At 29.1% G+C, this 21,446-nt stretch overlaps 1 protein-coding gene and 1 long non-coding RNA gene across 4 annotated transcripts in view; one reads left to right on the forward strand and one right to left on the reverse strand.

Annotated features, from left to right (window-relative positions):
- LOC106457996 overlaps positions 1 to 1,560 on the forward strand; it is a 24,764-nt gene extending 23,204 nt beyond the window's left edge. For both annotated transcript variants that reach the window (XR_001290747.2, XR_002610288.1), the window contains exon 10: positions 1,313 to 1,560. This is a non-coding gene — a long non-coding RNA (uncharacterized LOC106457996). The remainder of the gene's footprint in view (positions 1 to 1,312) is intronic.
- A 5,257-nt stretch (positions 1,561 to 6,817) lies between these two features.
- LOC106457992 (progestin and adipoQ receptor family member 4-like) lies at positions 6,818 to 20,772 on the reverse strand. 2 transcript variants are annotated; one of them, XM_013917442.2, is made up of 4 exons: positions 20,219 to 20,772; positions 17,564 to 17,782; positions 16,625 to 16,755; positions 6,818 to 14,501 (listed from the first exon to the last, which is right to left on the reverse strand). In XM_013917442.2, exons 1-4 carry the CDS (start codon positions 20,592 to 20,594, stop codon positions 14,286 to 14,288), a joined length of 942 nt encoding a protein of 313 aa, XP_013772896.1. In that variant the 5' UTR covers positions 20,595 to 20,772; the 3' UTR covers positions 6,818 to 14,285. The 2 variants fall into 2 exon arrangements, with proteins under 2 accessions (XP_013772896.1, XP_022239813.1); XM_022384105.1 differs by having other exon boundaries at positions 16,625 to 16,842.
- Positions 20,773 to 21,446: the final 674 nt, after the last annotated feature.

A 21,446-nucleotide genomic window follows, 5' to 3' on the forward strand; every position in this document is an offset into this window, starting at 1 on the left:
AATACATAAACATCTAAGGAATATGGGAAACTCCATAAAGAATGTGTTTGGGTGCCTCACAAACTCTGATCATAGTTTCCAATGTGTGAACGTTGCTTTCTCTTCTGTGAACCATTTTTGGATAGATTTGTCACTGGTGATGAAATATTGATTCTCTAAGCGAATATTAAATGCTAAAAACAATGGCTTAGTCCTAGACAAAAACCACTTCAGACCCCAAAACCTGGACTCCATCTGCAGAAAGGGATTCTTTGTATTTGGTGGGACATCAAAGGAGTAATTCATTTTGAATAGTCAGCAACTGGAATGTTTAAATCAAGCCCTTCATCAGAAATGTCCTTCACTTGTCAATTGAAAGGTGTTCTTTTTCTCCACGACAATGCACATTTGATGCAACACAAGATTATGTAGTTGGGTTGGGAAGTTCTCCTCCACCCACCATATCCAGATATGACACCATCAGATTACCATATTTTTCATTTGCTGCAACACCATCTTAATGGGAAAACGTATGCAAATGTGGAAGGTGTTTAAGAGCACATCGACATGTTTTTTGCTTCAAAGCCAAGTAATTTCTTTAATCAGGGCATTAACAACTTGATTGTAAGGTGGAAAAGGAATATCAGTAAGAATGGAGACTATTTTACTTAATAAATGTTTGTTTTAGATATGTTTGGGTTTTTCATCTAAAAAAAGTGACATTAATTTTTTGATGATCTAATATACAAGTAGTTCTGTCTTGTTGAGATGTTCAGAGTACATTCTAATCTTACCAAGTTTATCATAAAAAAATTAATACATGACAATTGAAATTTGTCATAGTTTTTGTGGTGACATCTTATACAGAACAGATACACAAATGTTTACCCCCATAATGTAAAGAATGAGTTGTTGATGTGTTTTGTGATGTGCCTTTTTTAGATTGGAGAGAAAATGAGTTTGATCTGAATTTAAATGAAACAGTTTGTGAAGGAATATTTTACACTTTTCCAGTTTATCTAATAATTATAACTATTGATCATTTCATAAGGCATTTCAATTTTAACTTGGTTGAATATTTATCAATAGTACATAAGATTTTGTGAATATATTTTGTACAATTTACTTAACAGAATCAGATGCTTCAAAAAAGATTAACTATTCATTTTCAAATGTAATCTTGTATTTATCATATTATAATAGTAGTAGTAACAGTAGCCTTCTTCTGAAAGATACAAACCTTACATTTGTATTTTTTGTAAAAAGTAAGACAGCTTTTTTCTATTGTGCTATTTTCTTGTAGTATTTTGATGATAATTTTTTTTCTTTTTAGACTGAACTATGAACTTGGAAACTCAGGAAAGGTGTATTCATGAAGTTTTAAAAGAATGAAATGTCCTTCAAAAATCAGTGAAATAAAGTTATAACAAAATCAATGTTTTAGGTACAAACTGTATGAAGTAATGGAAAGTTGTACAAGCTCAAGCACGAATGGGAATATTGACTCATGAGAAAGAATAACACTACTGTATATGCAACACTGTATGAAATAGAAGTTGTAGAAACTTTAGTATGTAAAAATGAATTCAGATATTTATTCATCGTGAAAAGGCCCACCACTGCTGTACATACAAGACTCGTATACAAACTGTGATAAGTAAAACTTTATCCAAATGTTTACACAAGATAACACCAGAATCAAATGATCAAAAATGGCAAGATTTATAATTATAAGTGTGATTTTGAAAAACTAACTGTTAAACCCTATTATTATGGGTCACCCTGGACTGCACATGTCATGAGATTTAATCTTTCATTCAAAATTTAATTAAGCAATATTACTATTAATGTATACCAATAAAATTAGCATTAAACTTTCTATTATACTTCAAAGTTTATATTATCTAAGTTTTAATTCCTTTATTTCAAAAGAAACCTTAAAGAAAAAATTAGTATCCGTTTATATTACGTGATCGACAAGTTCACAAAATGTTATATTTTTGTCTTTTTTTTAGCTTGTCTATTTCTTCATGTATGCTGAACTTCTATGTAAAAACAGAAATTAAGTTAATTGCCTTGGTTACACATCTTTTCAAAATTCTTAGGGTTAATTCTTCCCTGCCCTAGGAAATATATTTTGCTTCCTTCTGACATGCTATGCCCACATTTTAGATTTCCAAGTGAATTTGTATCCCACTCTACTTAAATGTCATATTTATAACCAATCAGAAGATGTTTCTGCTATTTATCTTTTTGAAAGGTATTTCAGATAACTCCCATTGTTTCTTTCAACCAATCATATATTTTTCTATACAAAATAAGGCACTCCTTATTTATGTTTTCCAAACCAATCAAGTACAAGGGATACTCCCATTTTACATAATCTAAATTCCTGATCTGAACACATTTTGATGTGAATGTATGAATATCTTGTATTGTAAAGAACAGTTACATACCTTTTCCAAATGCAATCAACTTCGTTTGAAACATTTACCTTTGAAAAGCCAAACAATGCCAGTATGTAATTCTGGTATATACTGGTTCAATATTTTTTATCAGCCGAGATTGTCAGACTTGTTGATTTGTACATTCAAAAGTATTTAAATATACTGCTCTCAACCCTCTATCAACTTTGTGTTAGCAGTAAAAGTGTGATATTAAGTAAATGTTCTGAGAAATAGGTATATAGTTTTTAAAAAACTTTATGATAGCCTATTTGTGTGCTTTTTTGTGTAGAACTGAGGTTTATACATAATATGAAGATAGTAAGTTAGTCAATATTTAATAGTAACTTACTTATGCTTCATATATGCAGATAATGTTGACTGCATTTGATTTTGTGGAAAAACTTTTATTCCAAATGTTTACTTTGTTCTGTGTTTACAGACTGATGTGCATCTTAACATTCTAATACTACCCGCTGTTGCACAGCATAGTGTAAATGTAATAAATTGTATCTCTGCATTTTTAACAGCTATTTATTGTAATATTTACTGCTGATAGTAAACTCAAATTTTCAAAATTCTCCAAAAACTTTTTATTCATTAATATATCTTTAGAAAACAGTAACTTAAACTTTCTTTTACAGTTTTTTGTAATATATAATATGAACCATAAAATTGAATATATACATTATAGATATTACAGTAATATAGTACCATATCCAGCAATTGGTAATTGTTTGATATTAAACTGCTACATATACAAATCACTGTGAAGGTTGGCTGTAAGGGAGATATATGGAGGCAAGGTGATTTTTATACTGCATCGCTGGAAAGGTGTAATTGTTAACATTTATTCAGTGTAGACCATGTCTCAAATATTTACAATATCTTGGATTTGTGTTTAATTTGAACTAGGGGTTAGAGAATTTTGTTACTTTTTGTGGGAATCATTTAGATGTCAGTGTTTATTTTTTAGGAATTATTCCATTTTTTTTTAAATATTTAGATCTTTATTCAACATGCTATTAACTTAAAATGCTTCAGTTCTCCTGCTGTTGCTTTTCCTCTTGCTGTAGATTTTATTAATTTTTCCTGCTTTATTCTTAGCTGATAATAACAGGAACTCTTCACACGTAGCTGTACTTTGCTCCATGGGGTGGTGAATGCAACTTCAGTTCTGCCTTTTGTGATCCTTTGGTTGTTATGACAGAACTAAAGTAACTGTCAATTTGCTTTCATTTAACCATTAATTCTTACAAGCACTGAATTCAGGCAACAAGATACAGCTCTTCTATTCCTGTACTCTAAAGGACTTCTCTCAGTCATCTTATGGAGTATTTTCAACTGTTTTTTTAAATCCATGTTAGTTCATATTGTTAGTGATCACTTGCTTTACTTCTGATCATTATTGACTATTCTACAAAACAGAAGTCAACCTGTCAGATCTGGTAACATTTTGAGTATCATTAGAATTAATTTTTAACATTTCTTGGGTCTGGCAGATTCTAATATCATTCTTTTATGTATCACTGAAATAACTCTCTCAGTATATTGGGTATCTGAAATAACTAGTACCATGGGTGTTTCTGTATGAAACTTTGCTAAGACACCTGGAAGAGCAGCAGCGGATATAAAATAAGCCAACTTGGCAGGAAGTCTGCTGTAGCCTTTAAAGCTGATGAGATGCTTGGGTAACTGTTTCCTTTTGAACTTGTTAGCTGAAGTAGAATGGCCCAGTAATGTTGAGTTTATATACCACAAGTAAAATTACCTGTTCCCAGTGACAGGAAAAGGTTCAGTTAATCTAGCAAAAATACCCATCTCCAGTAATGGAAAAAGTTTAAATTAGTCTATCAACTTAAATTATTTCATGGACTTTAAAAAGGTTAATTGTGTTGTGCTCCTGCTTTCACTCGGAGCCAAAGCTCTGAGCTACTTATACCACCCACTGCGAAAAGTAATTGTTGAGCATTTCAGTCATGCTAAGAGCTGCTCAACAATAACATAAGGTAAATCTGCATTCTTTTTTCTTTAAGTTACATCACATTTTTAATTTTTGAATGATAGTGTGATAAATTCCTAACGATTTAGTTTAGAATATCCTACTTGCAAAATAAAATTAATCAAAAACCCCTTAGTTGTGAAAAAAAGGATTGAGTGTGTGAATTAAAGGAATGAAATCAAAATTGGCAGCCAAACTGATAGCTACACTTAAGCATTGATAAGAATTTTACAGCAAATATTCATTCATTAGTTAGCCAGGCTGGATTTTTTGTTCAACTTGGGGCACAATTTATAAGAAAATAGTTTTAAAACTAACAAACTAAATAGATATATAACATACAATATCTAAAATACCTGTAATGGTAGTTGGTGAATAGAAAATATTACCTAGTACTTCAGTTTACTGTGTTACACTATTTTATCCACATTGATCTTTAACATAAGATTTTTATTGGACTGATTCCCTTGTGTATATCATAAATTAGTCATTCAATGAAAAAAATGTATATATTCTGTGTATAATAAATATTGTTCAGTAATACATAACTAAATTTTGTGATTTTTTTTTTAAACAAGTGTTTATAAACTTGATAGTGGGATATAGTAGTAACATACTGTGTATTATTAAATTATTAGCTACCTGGCCAGGTCTGATTCTGTAAAAAGGCATTGATGAAAAAATCCCATTAGTATGTAATGTTACGTATGAAACATGTGACATAGATAATGTCGAAATTAAATGCTTACGCTTTTCTCTGCATACAGAATATGAAATGATTTATTGAAAAAAGTAATGTTTTGGTACTAAATTGATCTGTGGATAAATACCTGGGGTCTTAAATGTTTTACAGATCAGAAGAGTGGATAAAATGTTATATTCAATCGTGAACAATTACATATGTGTTGAGTCTCCTTTCTTTCTTGTGAATTTTATACAGTCTAAAAGTCAGGAAAATATTGGAATGTGAACATCATTGTGATATAGCATCAATCTTCACTGTACTAATGAAGGTGTTTTTGAGATAAAATACAGTGGAGATACCCCCATCTCCCCAAAACTTCTATCATGTGAAGAAGAAGAAAAGAGAGCAAAGACTAATTTTTTCTTAAGTATATTGTATTTATATGCATTTGTTTGTGTATTTTTTTATATTACAAATACATATTTTTCAAGTATTATAATTTACTGTATTTAAAGTATTTTAAATTTAAGAGGGAAAGGTCGTGGTTGTAGAGAAGGGGAGAGGTTTGGGGGGGATAAACCCCATTCTGAAATTTCTCTTACACTAACATATACATATTTATTTAATATTGCACAAACTTTTCAAGTATTGTATATTGATGTATTTTTGTAATGGGGATTCCCCCCCTCAAAATGTTAAAAAAATCGGAGCTATTTTTTCAGAGAGGGAAAATATTAAAGATAAGCAAACAGAATACTGGAAGTGGCAATATTTTCTGTTTTTCAAGGGGTGGGGTGATTTTTCTAGGCATTAGAGCTTTGTCGATATGTTAGGTAATTTCCATTGTTCACTGTCATATATTCCTTTCTTAAGAATGTAATAAGCAGTTTACATATTACCAGGATTTTTAAAGTGCTATTTTTCTCCACATTCTTTGGTAATTCGGCTTTACAAAATTGACCCCGAGTAAAAAGTGCAAGTTTCAGTACTTATGAATGTAGGTAACTCAGAATTTCCTACTGGGTTTTAACTACATGCAGATTAACTGTTTATATGTTATAGTTTTCTAATGGTACTGAATGTGTTTAGTATGACACGAAGAAGCTTTTGATAGCCACTTAAATTCATTAGTTTCATTACTGTATTTTGTTACAATTTAACTGTTACTTTAAAATTCCACTTCAAAGAACAGTTAGAGTTGGTGTTTTTTGCTAAGTTTTAAATTAAAAAAAGCTGCATTACTTGTACATAATATTTCTTAAATAACTGAATAATAGAGTTACTGTTATCTGTGTTTTTCTCATTTTGTACATTTATATTTACAAAGACTATTGGTTAGAGATGATGTGAAACTGATTTATAACTATTACACAAATTTCAAAAAATTCATAATTTTTCTACTTTGCATAAACCATTAACTAGCAAAATGCCATAATTTATTATAATCATATTTCCTAGTGTACCTGTATGGGTGCTTTTTCATTCTTTATTTTTTTATAAAAGTGTTGTATAAATCTTTAGTAACAATATCAAGTATTGCAGAAAATGGAGGTTATATTTAACCCATACTGCTTCACATATATTGTATCTGGATTATTTTACAATTAAAAACTTTTCTCTAATAGTTCCAGTAATTACTAATTGTCATTCTGTACCCAACATTGAATAATTTATCAGTCTGAAAGAAAGTAAACACTTAACCCTTAATTATTTTGCAATTAAAACTTTATTCTTCAAACTGTGTAAAGTTACTTTCATGCAGTATGCTTGTGTTTAGTTACAATCATTAAAACGTTATTAATTTACACGATAAGTAGTAGGTTGATGTAGTTTAAAGTAATTTGGTAAACACACTAAATCTTTAGCTAATTACTGTCCAATCTAGTTATCACCTAAAAGGCAATTAAAGAGTGCCATTAGCACTTCAATTACTGTATGTAAAATCTGAGGAATTGAAGAAAATACAGTGATACAACTTTTCAAAGTACAATTACAGAAAACAAGACTCAGCTATAAAAGGTGGTTCTGAGTTAAGTTGACTTTTGTCACCACTATCTGATGTACTTGTTTGAAATCTGGTGTGAATAATGATATTAAAGGAATATAACACATTATCTTGAAAATGTTGGTCAAAAACTATCCATTTAATAATGTCATTTTCAAAACAGATGAAACTTAAAAATAATATCTGACTGAAAGGTTGTTTTTTTTTAATTTATTTGAATATATGTAGTTTAAATTGCTCATGAAACACACACACACAACAAAGACTTTACTATGTAAACTCAGTCATTATGATTTAAGTTGGGGGAATAATGAGTATATAAAACTTATCAAAAATAATATCAAAGTCCATATGTTTTATATCTGCTCTGTTAAGATCTCTTACTGATTTAAATAAGGAAATGTAATTAAAATTTGTATTTAAAATTTTTATTATCATCAATTTATTTAGTTCCAGTATTTACATATAAATTTAGTATTTGTTGCCATATGGTGTATAGAACATTCTCAGCCACTATTCTAGCATCATTCAGGATTTGTACTATAAATATAATCAACCTTTATAGAAATTAAACCTATAGCACTAAGTATAGACCTTTAAAAACACGTTTTCCAGAATTTACAAAATTGTGAGAAATTTTGGGAAACCTAAGTAACATTTAGAACTTAACTATGTTACTTTTCCCTTAAATCAAGTCTAAAAATATCAAACTTTAAAGTACCTACAAGGATAAGAAACATTAACATTTTGAACTAGTATTGTTAAGAAATTCAATAATAATTATAAAATTACAACACACATTTGGTAGGAAAAAAGTGAATTTTGTTCAGACAAAGGTGAGTTATGTTTGAATATTATTTACTAGACAGAAAAGTTCTGGAAGTTTGTCCACTTTAAATAGTGGATTACCTGCTCATACACTTAATTAATAAGGTGCACATTTAACTACAAACTGTCAAAGAAAGTGATTAAATTAGAAGTAACTAAAACCACCTTTTAGTATTTATGTAATTCTGTGGTTAGTTTAATTAAAACAAATTCAAAAATGCAAATTCTTACAAAGTTTTATCTGAAATATTAATCATAATGTTTATAGCAAATTACTTAGTGTTTCTAAAATATAGAAGGATAAACAGATGTTGTAATAATAACAATAAATATACAGCCTACCAAAAATATGATAGATCATAAAAAATCTGTTGTAAACTAATGATGGAACTTAATATAAATTGATCTAAAACTTTTATAAGTTACCCTAAAATCTACTTATGTTGCAATAATCTAAAAACACCACCTGGCATTACAAAATATCTATTAATAAATATTATAAGTAGAAATTTAAACAAGATGTAATTTTTAAAACACTGAAAATGCTAATACTTGTAAGTCTATGTAACAAATGTTTTTACAACATTTTGAACATCCTAAATAAGGATACGGTAAAATTCAATTTCATACACACACGGTAAAAATTGCACTAATTAAATGATACACTGGTTCAAGTGTGCTACTCACTAATTGAATCTGAGAAATATTTAAACCAAATGATTAAATAAATTTAATATGTGAAACAGCTTAATGCTTCATTTACATATTTACAGTAGTAATAACAGGTAATGTGATGGTTATGTACCTCTGTTCTGTGTGTGTGTGTGTGTGTGTTTAAAGAAAAGTTATCCACCTGCTTGATGTCACAAGCTCTTGTGAGGAGCTGACTAAACACATTTTGATGAAATAGGGCAAAATAACTCGGGTTGAATTGAAATGGATAAGCAATCAGACATACAATTTGAGTTTCGTCGCTATTTCAATTGTTATTACATGGAAACAGTGCCAAATGAAAGTGATATTTAGTACCAGGTAGAGCATGGGTACCTTTGTTGATTGCAAATGACATACATGTACACTGTTCTGCCATCTTCCTCCATAAAGCCAATGAAATCAGAGAGACAAATAAATAACTCCAAAGTAGTGTAAAGTAATTCAGGTATTTTGAATAGAACCATGATAAACACTTATTTTTTTACCAATCTTTGTATGCAGATTATATGGGTTAATATTTATTTGTAAAACACCGTTTTTGTTAAGAATACTGGAGCTTCTGGTTCTCATTAAATGTATATACATTTCAAATTCCAGCATCCAATGTCAAACTGTCAAGTTTTAGTTTGCAGTGTAGTCAACAACTAAGAGGTGATTTGTATGTAGAATTTGTTGATTAATAGGAATAGTACTGTTTTACATGAAAAGCTTCTTAGATTACAAAAGACTTCAAATGAAATATTATTAAAATTTTGAAAGTTTGCTTAACATCATCACATTAAGTTCTAGAAGTTTTAACCAAACTATTATATATTTCTTACCATTCTAGAATAAAACAATGGTGACTAGATTTATAAAATTGGAACCTTAATTACATAAGACAGCCAAGTATGAAAAATCCAAGTTTTAAGGAAGTATTAATTTTTAAAAAACCAGTATACAGTTTCAGAAAATATGTGGGAAAATTGTACACTCATGTAAGTTGTTGTTTGTCAGCACAAATCTATATAATGGGCTTTCTGTCCATGTAATCTAGATTTTAGCATTGTAATTTTTTAAAAATTGTACACTCATGTAAGTTATTGTTTGTCAGCCCAAATCTATATAATGAGCTTTCTGTCCATGCAAACTAGATTTTAGCACTGTAATTGTTTAAAAAAAGAGTGCTGATCCACCAGTGGTAACCATTCTTGTAAGAACTATGAATCCTACATAATGTATTACATGTGGCTTCAAATATATATATATATCTAATCTTTAAAAATATAACACAGAAGTTGAGACTTATGTAAAAATATATGCTTAAGACTATAGAAAATCAAAGTGCAAGTCCCTTCAATGGGGAAATATGATTTGATCTATTTGACAATTATATAAAAAAACAAAAAGAAATAAAATATGTTATATTTATGAGCAAATAATAAATCGATTTATAACCATTAAGAACAAATGACCAAAAGAATAAGATGACGTAAATGGTAGAATGAAGCAAAACAATCATTTTCTTGTATTAATATATGTAGAATAAAAGCGAAAAATAACAACAACTACTTGTAATTAAATAAAACAAATCAGGTATTTCAGATCATGATTTGCACATAAGTTGCATCTAGTGCTAATGCATGGACTTACTAATATTTTGATAATGTTTCTTTAGTCTTAATATTTAAGGACAATGAGGGATTTATGGTCCATCTAGGATGCCTCATCCACTAAACTAAACTATCAGAAATAAACTCAAAGCCAACCTTTATCATTCAAATATTTATTAAGCCTTCCTTTAAACGCTTAAATTCAATGCCTCTTCCACATTAGAAAACACATTCTAAAAGCCAACCTCTGTTAGAAAAATCAAACTGACTTAGCTGATGATGACTCCTATCCTTGTGTCCCTAGTCCTACTGTTCTTCTCATTCATTATGTAAGTGAATGATTCATCAACACTATCAATGCCATTAACAATCATATACATCAGATCCCCTCTAGTTCTTTTTTTTTCAAGTGAAAACAAGAGACTTAATTTGGGAAATTATGGAAATTCTTTATGATGTGTCCTTATTTTTTTAAGCGAATTTCTGAGTTTCTTGATCACTGCATAAGAAAACCAAGTAGTAAAACAAATTTGAGAGACTGGATGACTGAGCCATGGATATTTTAGAGAAAAAGCAAAATCATATATGTCACCAAACAATGCAATAGACGGCCACTTAGTAAAGAAAGAACAGTATAAAATGTTTAAACACAAACATTTTTTTATCTCCTTTTTTACCTTAAGATGTAATAAAATGGCTGAATGAGTGGAATTGATCAGATTAGTAGGGTTAACCTTCCAACTCTGCTACCTGAGGAACTTGGGCGGTGTAATTGGACAGATAATGATAGTTATAAAATAAGTACTACTGAACATCTGTGACAAACTTGAAGGGATGATTTACACCATAATCTTTTTAATTTAGTTACCCACTGAACTTGGGTAGCCGAACTGTGGAGACTGAATGTAATGGTTTAGTAACTTGTGATGAATATCTGTGGAAGTATTTTGAAGGGATCATTTGGAATGTAACCACCTATTTTAGTCAACTACTGAACTTGAATATAGTTTAATTGTAGAATCAGGTTGTCATGATCCAGTAAGTAGTGCTGAACATATGAAGAGATCATTTGCATCACAATCTCCTTATCTAGTCAGTTAATGTACATCACTACTTGAACTGCACATATGAAGACAGATTGTAGTAAGAAGTAGTGTTGAACATCTGTGAATGCATTTGATGAGATCACATGTACCATATTTTTCTATTTTAATCACCTAATAAAATGAGCTTAATGAATTGGACAGATTTATTGTGGTGATCAGTAAAATATTAATAAGAAATACTTATGGAAGGATCATATCCACCACAGTCATCTAGTCTACTGAACTTGTCAAGATAGATAAATCTCAATGACCATATGATTAATGTAAGAAACTGTGAAAATACATTAAGAAGAAGCATGTAATAACATCTTTAGTCTATCATAGTGGTTACCAATGAAAGTTTCTTGGACAAAAGGCTTATGGAAATCAGTAAAATAACACATTTTGAATCAGATGTACAATGTAATTGACTTAGAATTTGTATAATCCACATGTAAATTAACATTAATAAGATCATACTTGAGTCATAAACAATTTATAATAAATAAAATAATATCCAAACAGAAAATATCACAAAAACGTATGAAGCAGGCTTTTTATAACCGTACATACAAGGACTTACAGAGGGTTAATTACTCTATATTTGAATGATAATTGTATGTTATCATATATATGAGCCATGGAGCCACGAGTGACATATGTTTGATTCATAGCAAAATCCATATTTTTAACAGGGCAATACTATAATGGATAAATTTATGGCTTCAGGGATAAATATAGAAAGACAAATATTAAAACTGTGATATTGTTAAATGATATGAGAGCAAAAAACAAAATATTCCCATGAAGGAAGTCTTGAAATTCTCCACTGAAGCAAGCAAACTCACACAACAGTGTTTAGAATAAAAACAGGCTAATAAACCACATCCAAATTCAATCAGGTATAATGCATTCAAATGTAAAGTGAAAGCTGGGGTAATGAAAGAGAATTTTCCAATTTAATAAGCCCATTCCATTATAAGATAATAAACAAGGATTTGAAGTTGGTGCAAACTCAAAAACTAAACATTCACAAGCTTCCAGCTGCTCTTGAATTCAATGTATTTTTTTGTGAAAGATGGTTAAAAAAGCTGAAATCACAGTAATCCCATTTGACCACATACCTAACAAGTGTTCCCAATGGATCTAAAAAGTCAATGTTCACATACAATGGAGGGTGTGTTGAAAATTTGTTAAGATGTGTGGTTTTAGACTGACTCCACCATCTCTTTTCAAGACTGTTATAATAGAAATTGAAGTGTTGCAAAATGCTTAATCATAGCCATCAGCCTGAGCATGAGTGAAGATGGAGAAAAAGATCCCAAGGGCAACGCAAGACCTGAAACATCTTTCTTATAAAGTGAGATTAACTTCAGTACAATTAAGAAAACAGAAGTTGTTTTTAATTATATTTAAAAAAATCTTAAAATATCATGTGTAATAAGATTAAAGTAAAGAAATAGAGCTAAACTGAAAATAAGCATTCTGAAAAAATTAAAATCATAAGTTAATGTGGAATATATCACTGATATTTAAATATATTCTTGAAGGTAATCAAATACTGATTGATCAGTGTAATAAATAATTATTTGTAAACACATCAACAGCTAAAAATAATCACATATAACAGACTAGAATTCTAACTGTTGTATTTCAATAAATTGAGGAAAAATTATCAAACTGCTATAAGTTTCCTGCATGCTTGAAACTCTCTATATATACACAATACACACACATGTATCAACAGATATTAAATAAACTTCAAAAATGACATGGATATTTTTGTACATCATGCATGTATATGTGTGAGGTTAGTAACAATAAATATTTTTCAGCACAAGAACAAATGGAATCATGTAAATAAATACAATCTCTGAAAAACGCTATAGTTAAGTAGTAAAAATGTTACACAGATGTATCAATATGAAATATTTGTGTAATTGAAGGAATGTAAAATAACAATATGACAATAAATTATTAAATCATGTACAGGTACATATCTAGCTGTCTGGAATCTACCAGTACGTTGCTGAAACATTTCATTTAATTAAGCACACTTTCATAGCTTTTAACTACTTAAATAATTGTTATATAATACTGAAAATATCCAGCCAGTAATAAAACAGTTATTAAAAACAGAAAGTAACATATAAAGTATATTCATTTGTTAAAAACTCTAGTAGCTAAACAACCTTTTACATGACAATAAATTGCATTTTTGTACAAAGGTTGTTAGGTGTTATTCTTCTTTTTTCAAATTTTGCCTTGAAACAAAAGCATTCTTTCACTTACTAAATTTATTCAAGTTTTAAATGTTTTGAGAAAATATAAAAAAAAATCATGTAAAACAAATTTTAATGTTTTCTAGAAAACTGTACTTTAAACTTTAGACATTGAGAATGAGTAACACAGTATTAAAATATCTTATGTCAATGTAAGATTAACCAATCAATAATTTATCCTTAGAAACACCAGTAATTGAGATCCATATGTTGGCATTTTAAATAAACTTTTCTAAACTATTTACGTACCAATGTGCTTATAGGGTTTCTAATACCATATGAATAACATAAACATGTAAACAAAAGGTGCCATCAATATTGCATATAATTCCACTTATTATGCTGGGGTATGCTACATATCTTAAATAGAAAATGAGTTATTTCAGCCCGTTTTTTGTTTTTATCTGTGTATTTTTAACAATAAGTGCTGTAACAAGAAAACACATAAAGTTACCCAATAAGATACAATATGTGGAGCCCACTAGTTGAAGGTTAATATAATTTTTGAATATTTCTAAAAATAAATAATATACTAGTTACCATGTAATGTAAAAACCGTAAAGATTTCAGAGTTATTCTATGAAAAAGACGGTGTTGTCATTTACACTGATTGGTCAATGACTACTTCAAGTAAGTGTGAATAAAGCTTAATACCTAAATTAAACTACATCAAGGATTACATATTTCTTCTGAGAGCCAAATAAAATCCTTTTCAGCAGCCCAATGCATATGCATGCTACCAAGTACCACTAGAGCATGCATAATATTATGACTGTTAAATGCCATGTCAAATTTTCCAGGTAACCATCGTTCGGGTATTTGTGTGGCACTAATAACCGCTCCTATCACTGACCACAAATCCTGCATTGCGACATGCACTAGAGCCTGTAAAAAAGAAACAAAACAAAATACTTTAATAAGATTGTAAAGTAAAAAATACGAATCAAAATATTTATTTCACAGAATTTCACAAACAGAAATCAGTAGAACATTACTAAATTTACAAAACCAATTGAAATGTTTAAATATAATATAAAGTATAAATACAGATAATTAACCAAGATCAGAAAAACCCACCTGAATTAAAATAATATACAAGATAAATATAGTATTTAGGTTTAATAATACAGTTCTCAAAATTTTAAAGGCAAGATGGATTGAGCTATAATTAATTCATATCAAGTAACTAGTGCTACTACAGTATTCTTAAGTGCTCTACGTAACACAAATCCTCATAGCTGTGTCTTTAAATAAGTTTACAAAAAATTAACTAAACTACTAGAAAGCTTATAGTCTTTCTGGTGAATCTGAAAGGTTACTTACCCTTAACTTTATAATTCAATTTGATTGTCAAAACTGAAAACACATTTAATCTAACTAAGACTAAAAAGTTAGTTTTCTAGCAAGTGCTGATGTACACAGAATACTAACAAACATAATTTACTGAAGAGGAAAAGTCTTTATGATTAAACCACGTATATTAATATAGAGTTTGCTCTGGAATTTAGCACAAAAGTTTTTAACAAGTGGACAAAATACTAATACTTTACTATGCATTTCCGAATGCACAAAGTAAGTCTTTAACTGTGGTTTTATTGAAAAACCTAAACAAAGAAAACTTCTAAAAAAAGTAGTTGTACATAAGTCTTGCCTTGAACTTAAAAACTTGTATTTGAAAATCATTTATTGAAGTTAACACATTATATTTCAAGATACTGAAGTTAATATATTTATCTAAGAGAAAACAATAAGAATTGTTTTCAGTAAACAATTATGCTATTTAAGGTTCAAAAGAAGCTAAATGAAAAAATTATTATTTATTGTAACAAATCTTATGTTAACTGAAGTTACTTAATTCATGTTACACAGTATATATATAAATAACCTCATAACATGAATATTTCACATTGTTATTACATTTTTTAAAACTGGATACCATATTTTTTCTCAGATAGTGTTATTAATTGACAACATCACACTATTAAAACCTGAAGCAAGACAAAACTGTATCTGTATTATATGTTTTATTAATCACATTTTAAGAGTACATAGATAGATCTATACTAATAACTCTCAAAATAGAAACTATTACCATGTCACTCTCAAATGTAAGTCTAGCACAGACTACCTAAAGATTCTTAAGTGTCTCTCAGTAGATCAGCTGTAACTATCTGCTGATATCAATACTGTTTTGAATTTCATTCCTCACCATTAGATATCCTGCTAAACTGTAGAAGTTCAATGTTTATACTCAGGCCCTCTCAGAGGTTCAGAGAGGCCCGGGCCACTTCTATCTTTTGAGGCCCCAGGCTATATTAAAAAATAAAAATTGATGACACATGAAAACAAAATAAGACAATCATTAGCCCAAAAGAAAAGTGAAATATAATTTGAATATTTAATCTGTATATATAACTTGCAGCTCTAAGCTGAGAGTGGGTGTTACATTTTGGTCTGTTACATAAAAACAAGTCTAGAAACTTAACAAATGAAAAAAAATAATAAGTGTCTAAATTTGTGGCCCAGGCCAAGTGGCCCTGCTGGTCCCCTCCCCCTCTAATTGATCCTATTTATACTAATTGGTAAGTCAATACTCATTTACTTAAGAGTGACAAGGTATGTTTGATTCATGAATTTCTGCAACTTAATGCATTAGGACATTTGAAGACTTTGTAAATTTGAATATTTTAAAGGCACTAATCATTTTGAAATACTTTTAGCAATAGTCTTCACTTTCACACCTAAGTTCTACATAATCAGTAATCCCAGAAAAGTGCAATGAAAGATAAATGGATAATCTTCAGACATTTTGTGTGATACCTTAAACAACCTTATAAGGGTCTTATAATGTTGCATTGAAACTCAAACTTAATTAATTCAAACTTGCAAGACTTTAATAAAAATTTATTAAGTTAGCCAGATACAGAACTTATAATAGTATTGGAAATCAAAGTATATCACTGATAAAAATTGACATTGATAACTAGTTTCATCATGCTAGGTTTTACCTGTGGGTGTCCTCCACCAAATTTAGTCAGGCGAACACACAGAACAGCCAACCGCATCAACAGCAGGTAAAGGAAACTAATTCGTCGTTGCCAAGCACTTGAAGCAAAAGTAGCTGCACAGAGAGCTTTAACTGAGAACAACAGATACACAAACATCACACCATAGCGTATAAACAAGGGCAAGCAAGCCATCCCAGCATAGAGAGTAGTAAAAGCTCCTGTGTTGAGAGTAATATTTTTTTTTCAATTATTCTATTTGGTAAGAGGCAAAGACTCAAACCTGATGAAACTAGCTGTTATTCATCATACCAACTTTTCTTACATTGAATATCAACAAGTTTGTAATCTCATTAGTAAAATATTAGCTATAAAATTTACTGTTGGATATTTTTTATTAGAAAACAGCAAATATCAAAAGTGGGATTTCAACAAAAAATAAAGCATGTACTAATTGGCCCACTTATGGTAGTATAAAAGTGTTTCAGGTTAAAAATATATTAATATCATTAACGTTTTTAGGTACATTCAGTAGAGTACTCTAATCATTGAAAGACATATACACAATTATGTTTCTCTCTTCAGGATTTTATTTGGACCATTGTAAAGATGAAATAAATATGTTGAAAACTAATGCTAAATATTTATACATACATACATTCATTTTAGTAAAATTACATTAAATTAAGAAAACATAATGGAAATACCTTACTTAATTAAAAATATTTATTTTTGATTTATAATTATTGAGATACACACTTATACATAAGTTTGAAAAATTAAGTGACTTCATATGACCTCCAAAACTTCTTACTAAATAACATCATTGTTACAGTAAAAGATATGTATTTAAAAATACTTTTATATTTATGTACAGACTAAACATATTCATTTAACTAACATTTGTACTCTTATTTAAAGCTATCCTATGAAAGCAGTTACCACAAGTCTGAGTGACCCAGATTCCAATCATGTCCCATTGCAAAAGCTTCACATAAGTCTTAGATCCTCCTTCATGATTCATGAACAGATGGTAAGTAGAGCTTCCTAACCATGGTGCAAATGTGGCAACTGCATGGCAGTAAGGCAAGATAGGTATCTGTATTTGGTCCCATGGCAACAGGTATGGCAGCCAGATGAGTGCATAGACTAGAGCCAAGGCTTGCAGGAGAGAACATAATAAATACCATAAGACAAATATTTCATAAAATAGAGCTTACCCATATAATATGTACACATCAGTTACTATAATGAGTTTGTTGATAAAAACATAATTTTCAAAAACTATTAATATTGAGAGAATTTTTACTTTTTCTGGAGACTCTCTCAGTTGTTACAAAATACAGTATTACAAAAGGTAAACAAAAAAGTATTAATCTCATCCTAGCAGAATAATAATTATTTTTATTTAAGAATATATCAACAAACTTTTACCCAAAATATTTGTGACCATAAAACTTGACTGACTGGATTCACAAATGTCTTATTGACTCTAAATAAAATAAATTTGATACTACACCAATATCTAGAATGATATGAATTGATCTTTAGTACCATTTCAATATAAAGACTTGGTACAAAATTTCCCTTAGTTTCCATACACTGAATGTAGATTCTTAAACATTTATTAATTCTAAGACTATAAACCTCCTTGTCATAAAAATTATAAAGAATTATGTTCTATGAGTTTATGCCAGTTATTAAATTTGGGTTTAAATAAAATACAATATCTGCAATAAAAAAATCTTTTGATTTTTTTTCTTACTCAACTCAAAAACTTCAAAGTAAATGCTGTTTCATTTAAATTATGAAGGAAGACAGCCCCTGAGAAATAATACTCCCTGTTTTAAATACACAGAACTTATAGAATAAGATCAGAAAATTGAAACTGAGAAATGATAAAAATAAAATCCTTTGCTGTATATATATATATGCTTTAAGCACAAATATGCAAGAATGGAGTACTTGGTTTTCAGGCTCATGATACTAAGAATATTCATGTATTGTATGGCATTTTGTGATGATAGAACTACCATTACTGCTTGTAATGCAGGTATTCAATACAGTGAAGCCTATTTTGATAATTTTGTGCAGCAGTGACAATATTAGAAAACAAAAGACTGAATTTTAAATATTTTAACAAGTAAAAGTATTCTTATACATTTGAAGTTCATACTGTTTAAAATATGCCATAGGTATCTGATATTTAGTAATAATTCTTCTTCAAGCTAGTTTTTTACCTTATTTGTTGTTGAAAATTATAAATTAATAAAAGATACAGATTTTTAGGAAAACTTAAGAATAAAACAAGTTAAATCACTGTATCCTAATAAAGTACCTTAATCTTTTATTTTAAAATTCAATATAAACAATTATTTTCACACTGTTGTTACTGATTGTTATAAAAACCTATGGTAAAATACATATAAGCAAATAGTGGTTTCATTTATAAAGCAATGTCTCCAATTGGCTCAGTAGTGAGCATGATATCTGTATTGCTAAAATTCAGGGTTTGAACCTCTTGGTGGATGCAATGCGGATATCCCACTGTGCAGCTTTATGCTAAAATCAATGAAAATTTTAAGTAATTGTGAAATAATTATTTTGATAAAAATACATAAACTGTGTGATTCTGTAAAAACATTAATCATGTCATTACATATGCATGGAAAATTTTATTGTATTTAGACTTAAACCTTGAACTAGCCTTTTTTAACTACTTCATAACATCTTTTTCACTGTGCAAAAGTAAGTTATTATACTCTAAGTGCTGACTAGAAATGATCAACACAAGTTCCTTGAGTTTCTTCCAAATATGTTTTAGTTCTGTACTGTGATAAGATGGTTATTGTATACAAATACTAGAAAGACAGGTAGAGGATTAAATATAGACAAACTGCTAAAGCTTGTTGGAATTTTTAATCTGATAGGGTTGCTAGTGAAGTCTTTCAATAGCAAAAAGTATTAATTACTTAAATTTTGAAAATGTAGATACAGTTTTATCAATCACACCTCTTAAGACAGATTTCCACTGAAGATAAGTGTGTACACTGCTGACTGAAAATTCAATCTAGGTTTTGTAAGCTACAGAAAATAAAATTAAAATGGCATGTTTGGTACAATACACTATTGAAAATTATTAAAAATGTGGATTTATAAAGAACTATAAAACAGTTAAGATTTATAGAAATGGCTCAAAACAAAGGATATATATATTTTAACCTGTGAATGTTTACGTTAGATGATTATATGTTTCATTTAAATTCACAATAATTCCTTCCAGTTATCTTAAGCAATCAAATAAATAACTTACCAGATAAGTGACTGATATTTCTAAAATATATTGGTATTAAACTTATTTTAAACACTGATATGTAATTAACATTTATCATAGCTTTAAAAATTTACATTAACACTTTAATCATTCCTAAAAACATGCTTAAAAATACATGGTCTATAAAAAATTGACTGGAAAGTAATAGTACATTGAAAGTTAATAAATATTGTAGACATTTATCCATCAATATACAGAAACACATATTACATATTACTGGAGGCCTTCTATATTATTAATTAGATTTGCAAATTATTAATTACCGTGGGTAAATATATTTATTGTTTCATTATGAAGATAAAACAGACTTTGCAAACAGCCCCAAGTTGTCAAAATTGGTCGGTAACCTTGAATAACATATGGATTAAACTGCAAGTGGACGGGAACCTGGTCTCGTCGAAGTAAGAGTCGGTGATTATTTAGTATCTCTATCCCTTTAAAATTAACGTTTTTACTTTTATTCTTGCATTTTGAGTCTCCGTCCAAAGACTCTGAATCAATATTTGTAGATACTAGGTCAGTAGAAGGAATATCGGAGAAGCCATTCCGTAAAACATCGCTATATTCAAACCCATTTTCTCTGGCCGTTTCATTTTTATTTTCAAATCCCAAGTTCACGTTCTTAGTCGATCTATACATCTTGCTTGAAGTCCAAATATATTAAGAACACCGCAGCTTAGTCAGTTAACTTTGTTAAGGCAGCAAATATGAAATACCATTCTTAATAGTTTTGAATGTTTCATGAAACTGTTACTTAAATAACTTTATTATAACAAAATTAAAATACGAAATGAAACTTTGCTACATGTATTTCTTATTTTTATATCACACGTCACAAATTGCTTCATATATAATTACGGGATAATCAATATTGAACTAGTAACCATGGCAATTGGATAGTGCCATCTAGAAGTAGATATTGCAGTTTTAGGTGTAATTAAGAGCCGAATACATTCATACATTTTTGTCCCTTTGAACTTAAAAGAAACCAACAGCACCAAAAAAGAAGATGGAAACAGGAATCTAACTTGGAAAAAATAAGTTCATAACTTAATATTTATAATAAAAGCAATGTTTAACCAAGCTATATAACGCAAGCATTGAAAAACAACAACAAAAAACAAAACAAATTAGTTTCATTTTTGATCGCATAGTATTTAATATTGAAACAATGATTCAGCCAGTAAAGGTTTATTTTGTTCAGAGAATTATTTTCATAGATAATACAAAACTCACATTGTAGAGTATTGAGACATCGTCAAAATTTTAACTACTTTCACTAATCTTAGTCACACGTTTTTGTTTTATAACAGTCAGGTGTTACTGTTACCATCAGAGTGAAAACAGAAAACAAACTAACATGCCATTAATCTTATGATTTCAGAGTAACGTAAAATTAATAATATTTTAATTCATATGATAAAATTTTCCGGTTAAACTGTTTTAATGTTTTTTTTAGAAAGTTATTCAGTATCAGTTTAGATTTTGTTA

Source organism: Limulus polyphemus, unplaced genomic scaffold (genome assembly GCF_000517525.1).
Source record: "Limulus polyphemus unplaced genomic scaffold, Limulus_polyphemus-2.1.2 Scaffold401, whole genome shotgun sequence".
NCBI lineage: Eukaryota > Metazoa > Arthropoda > Merostomata > Xiphosura > Limulidae > Limulus > Limulus polyphemus.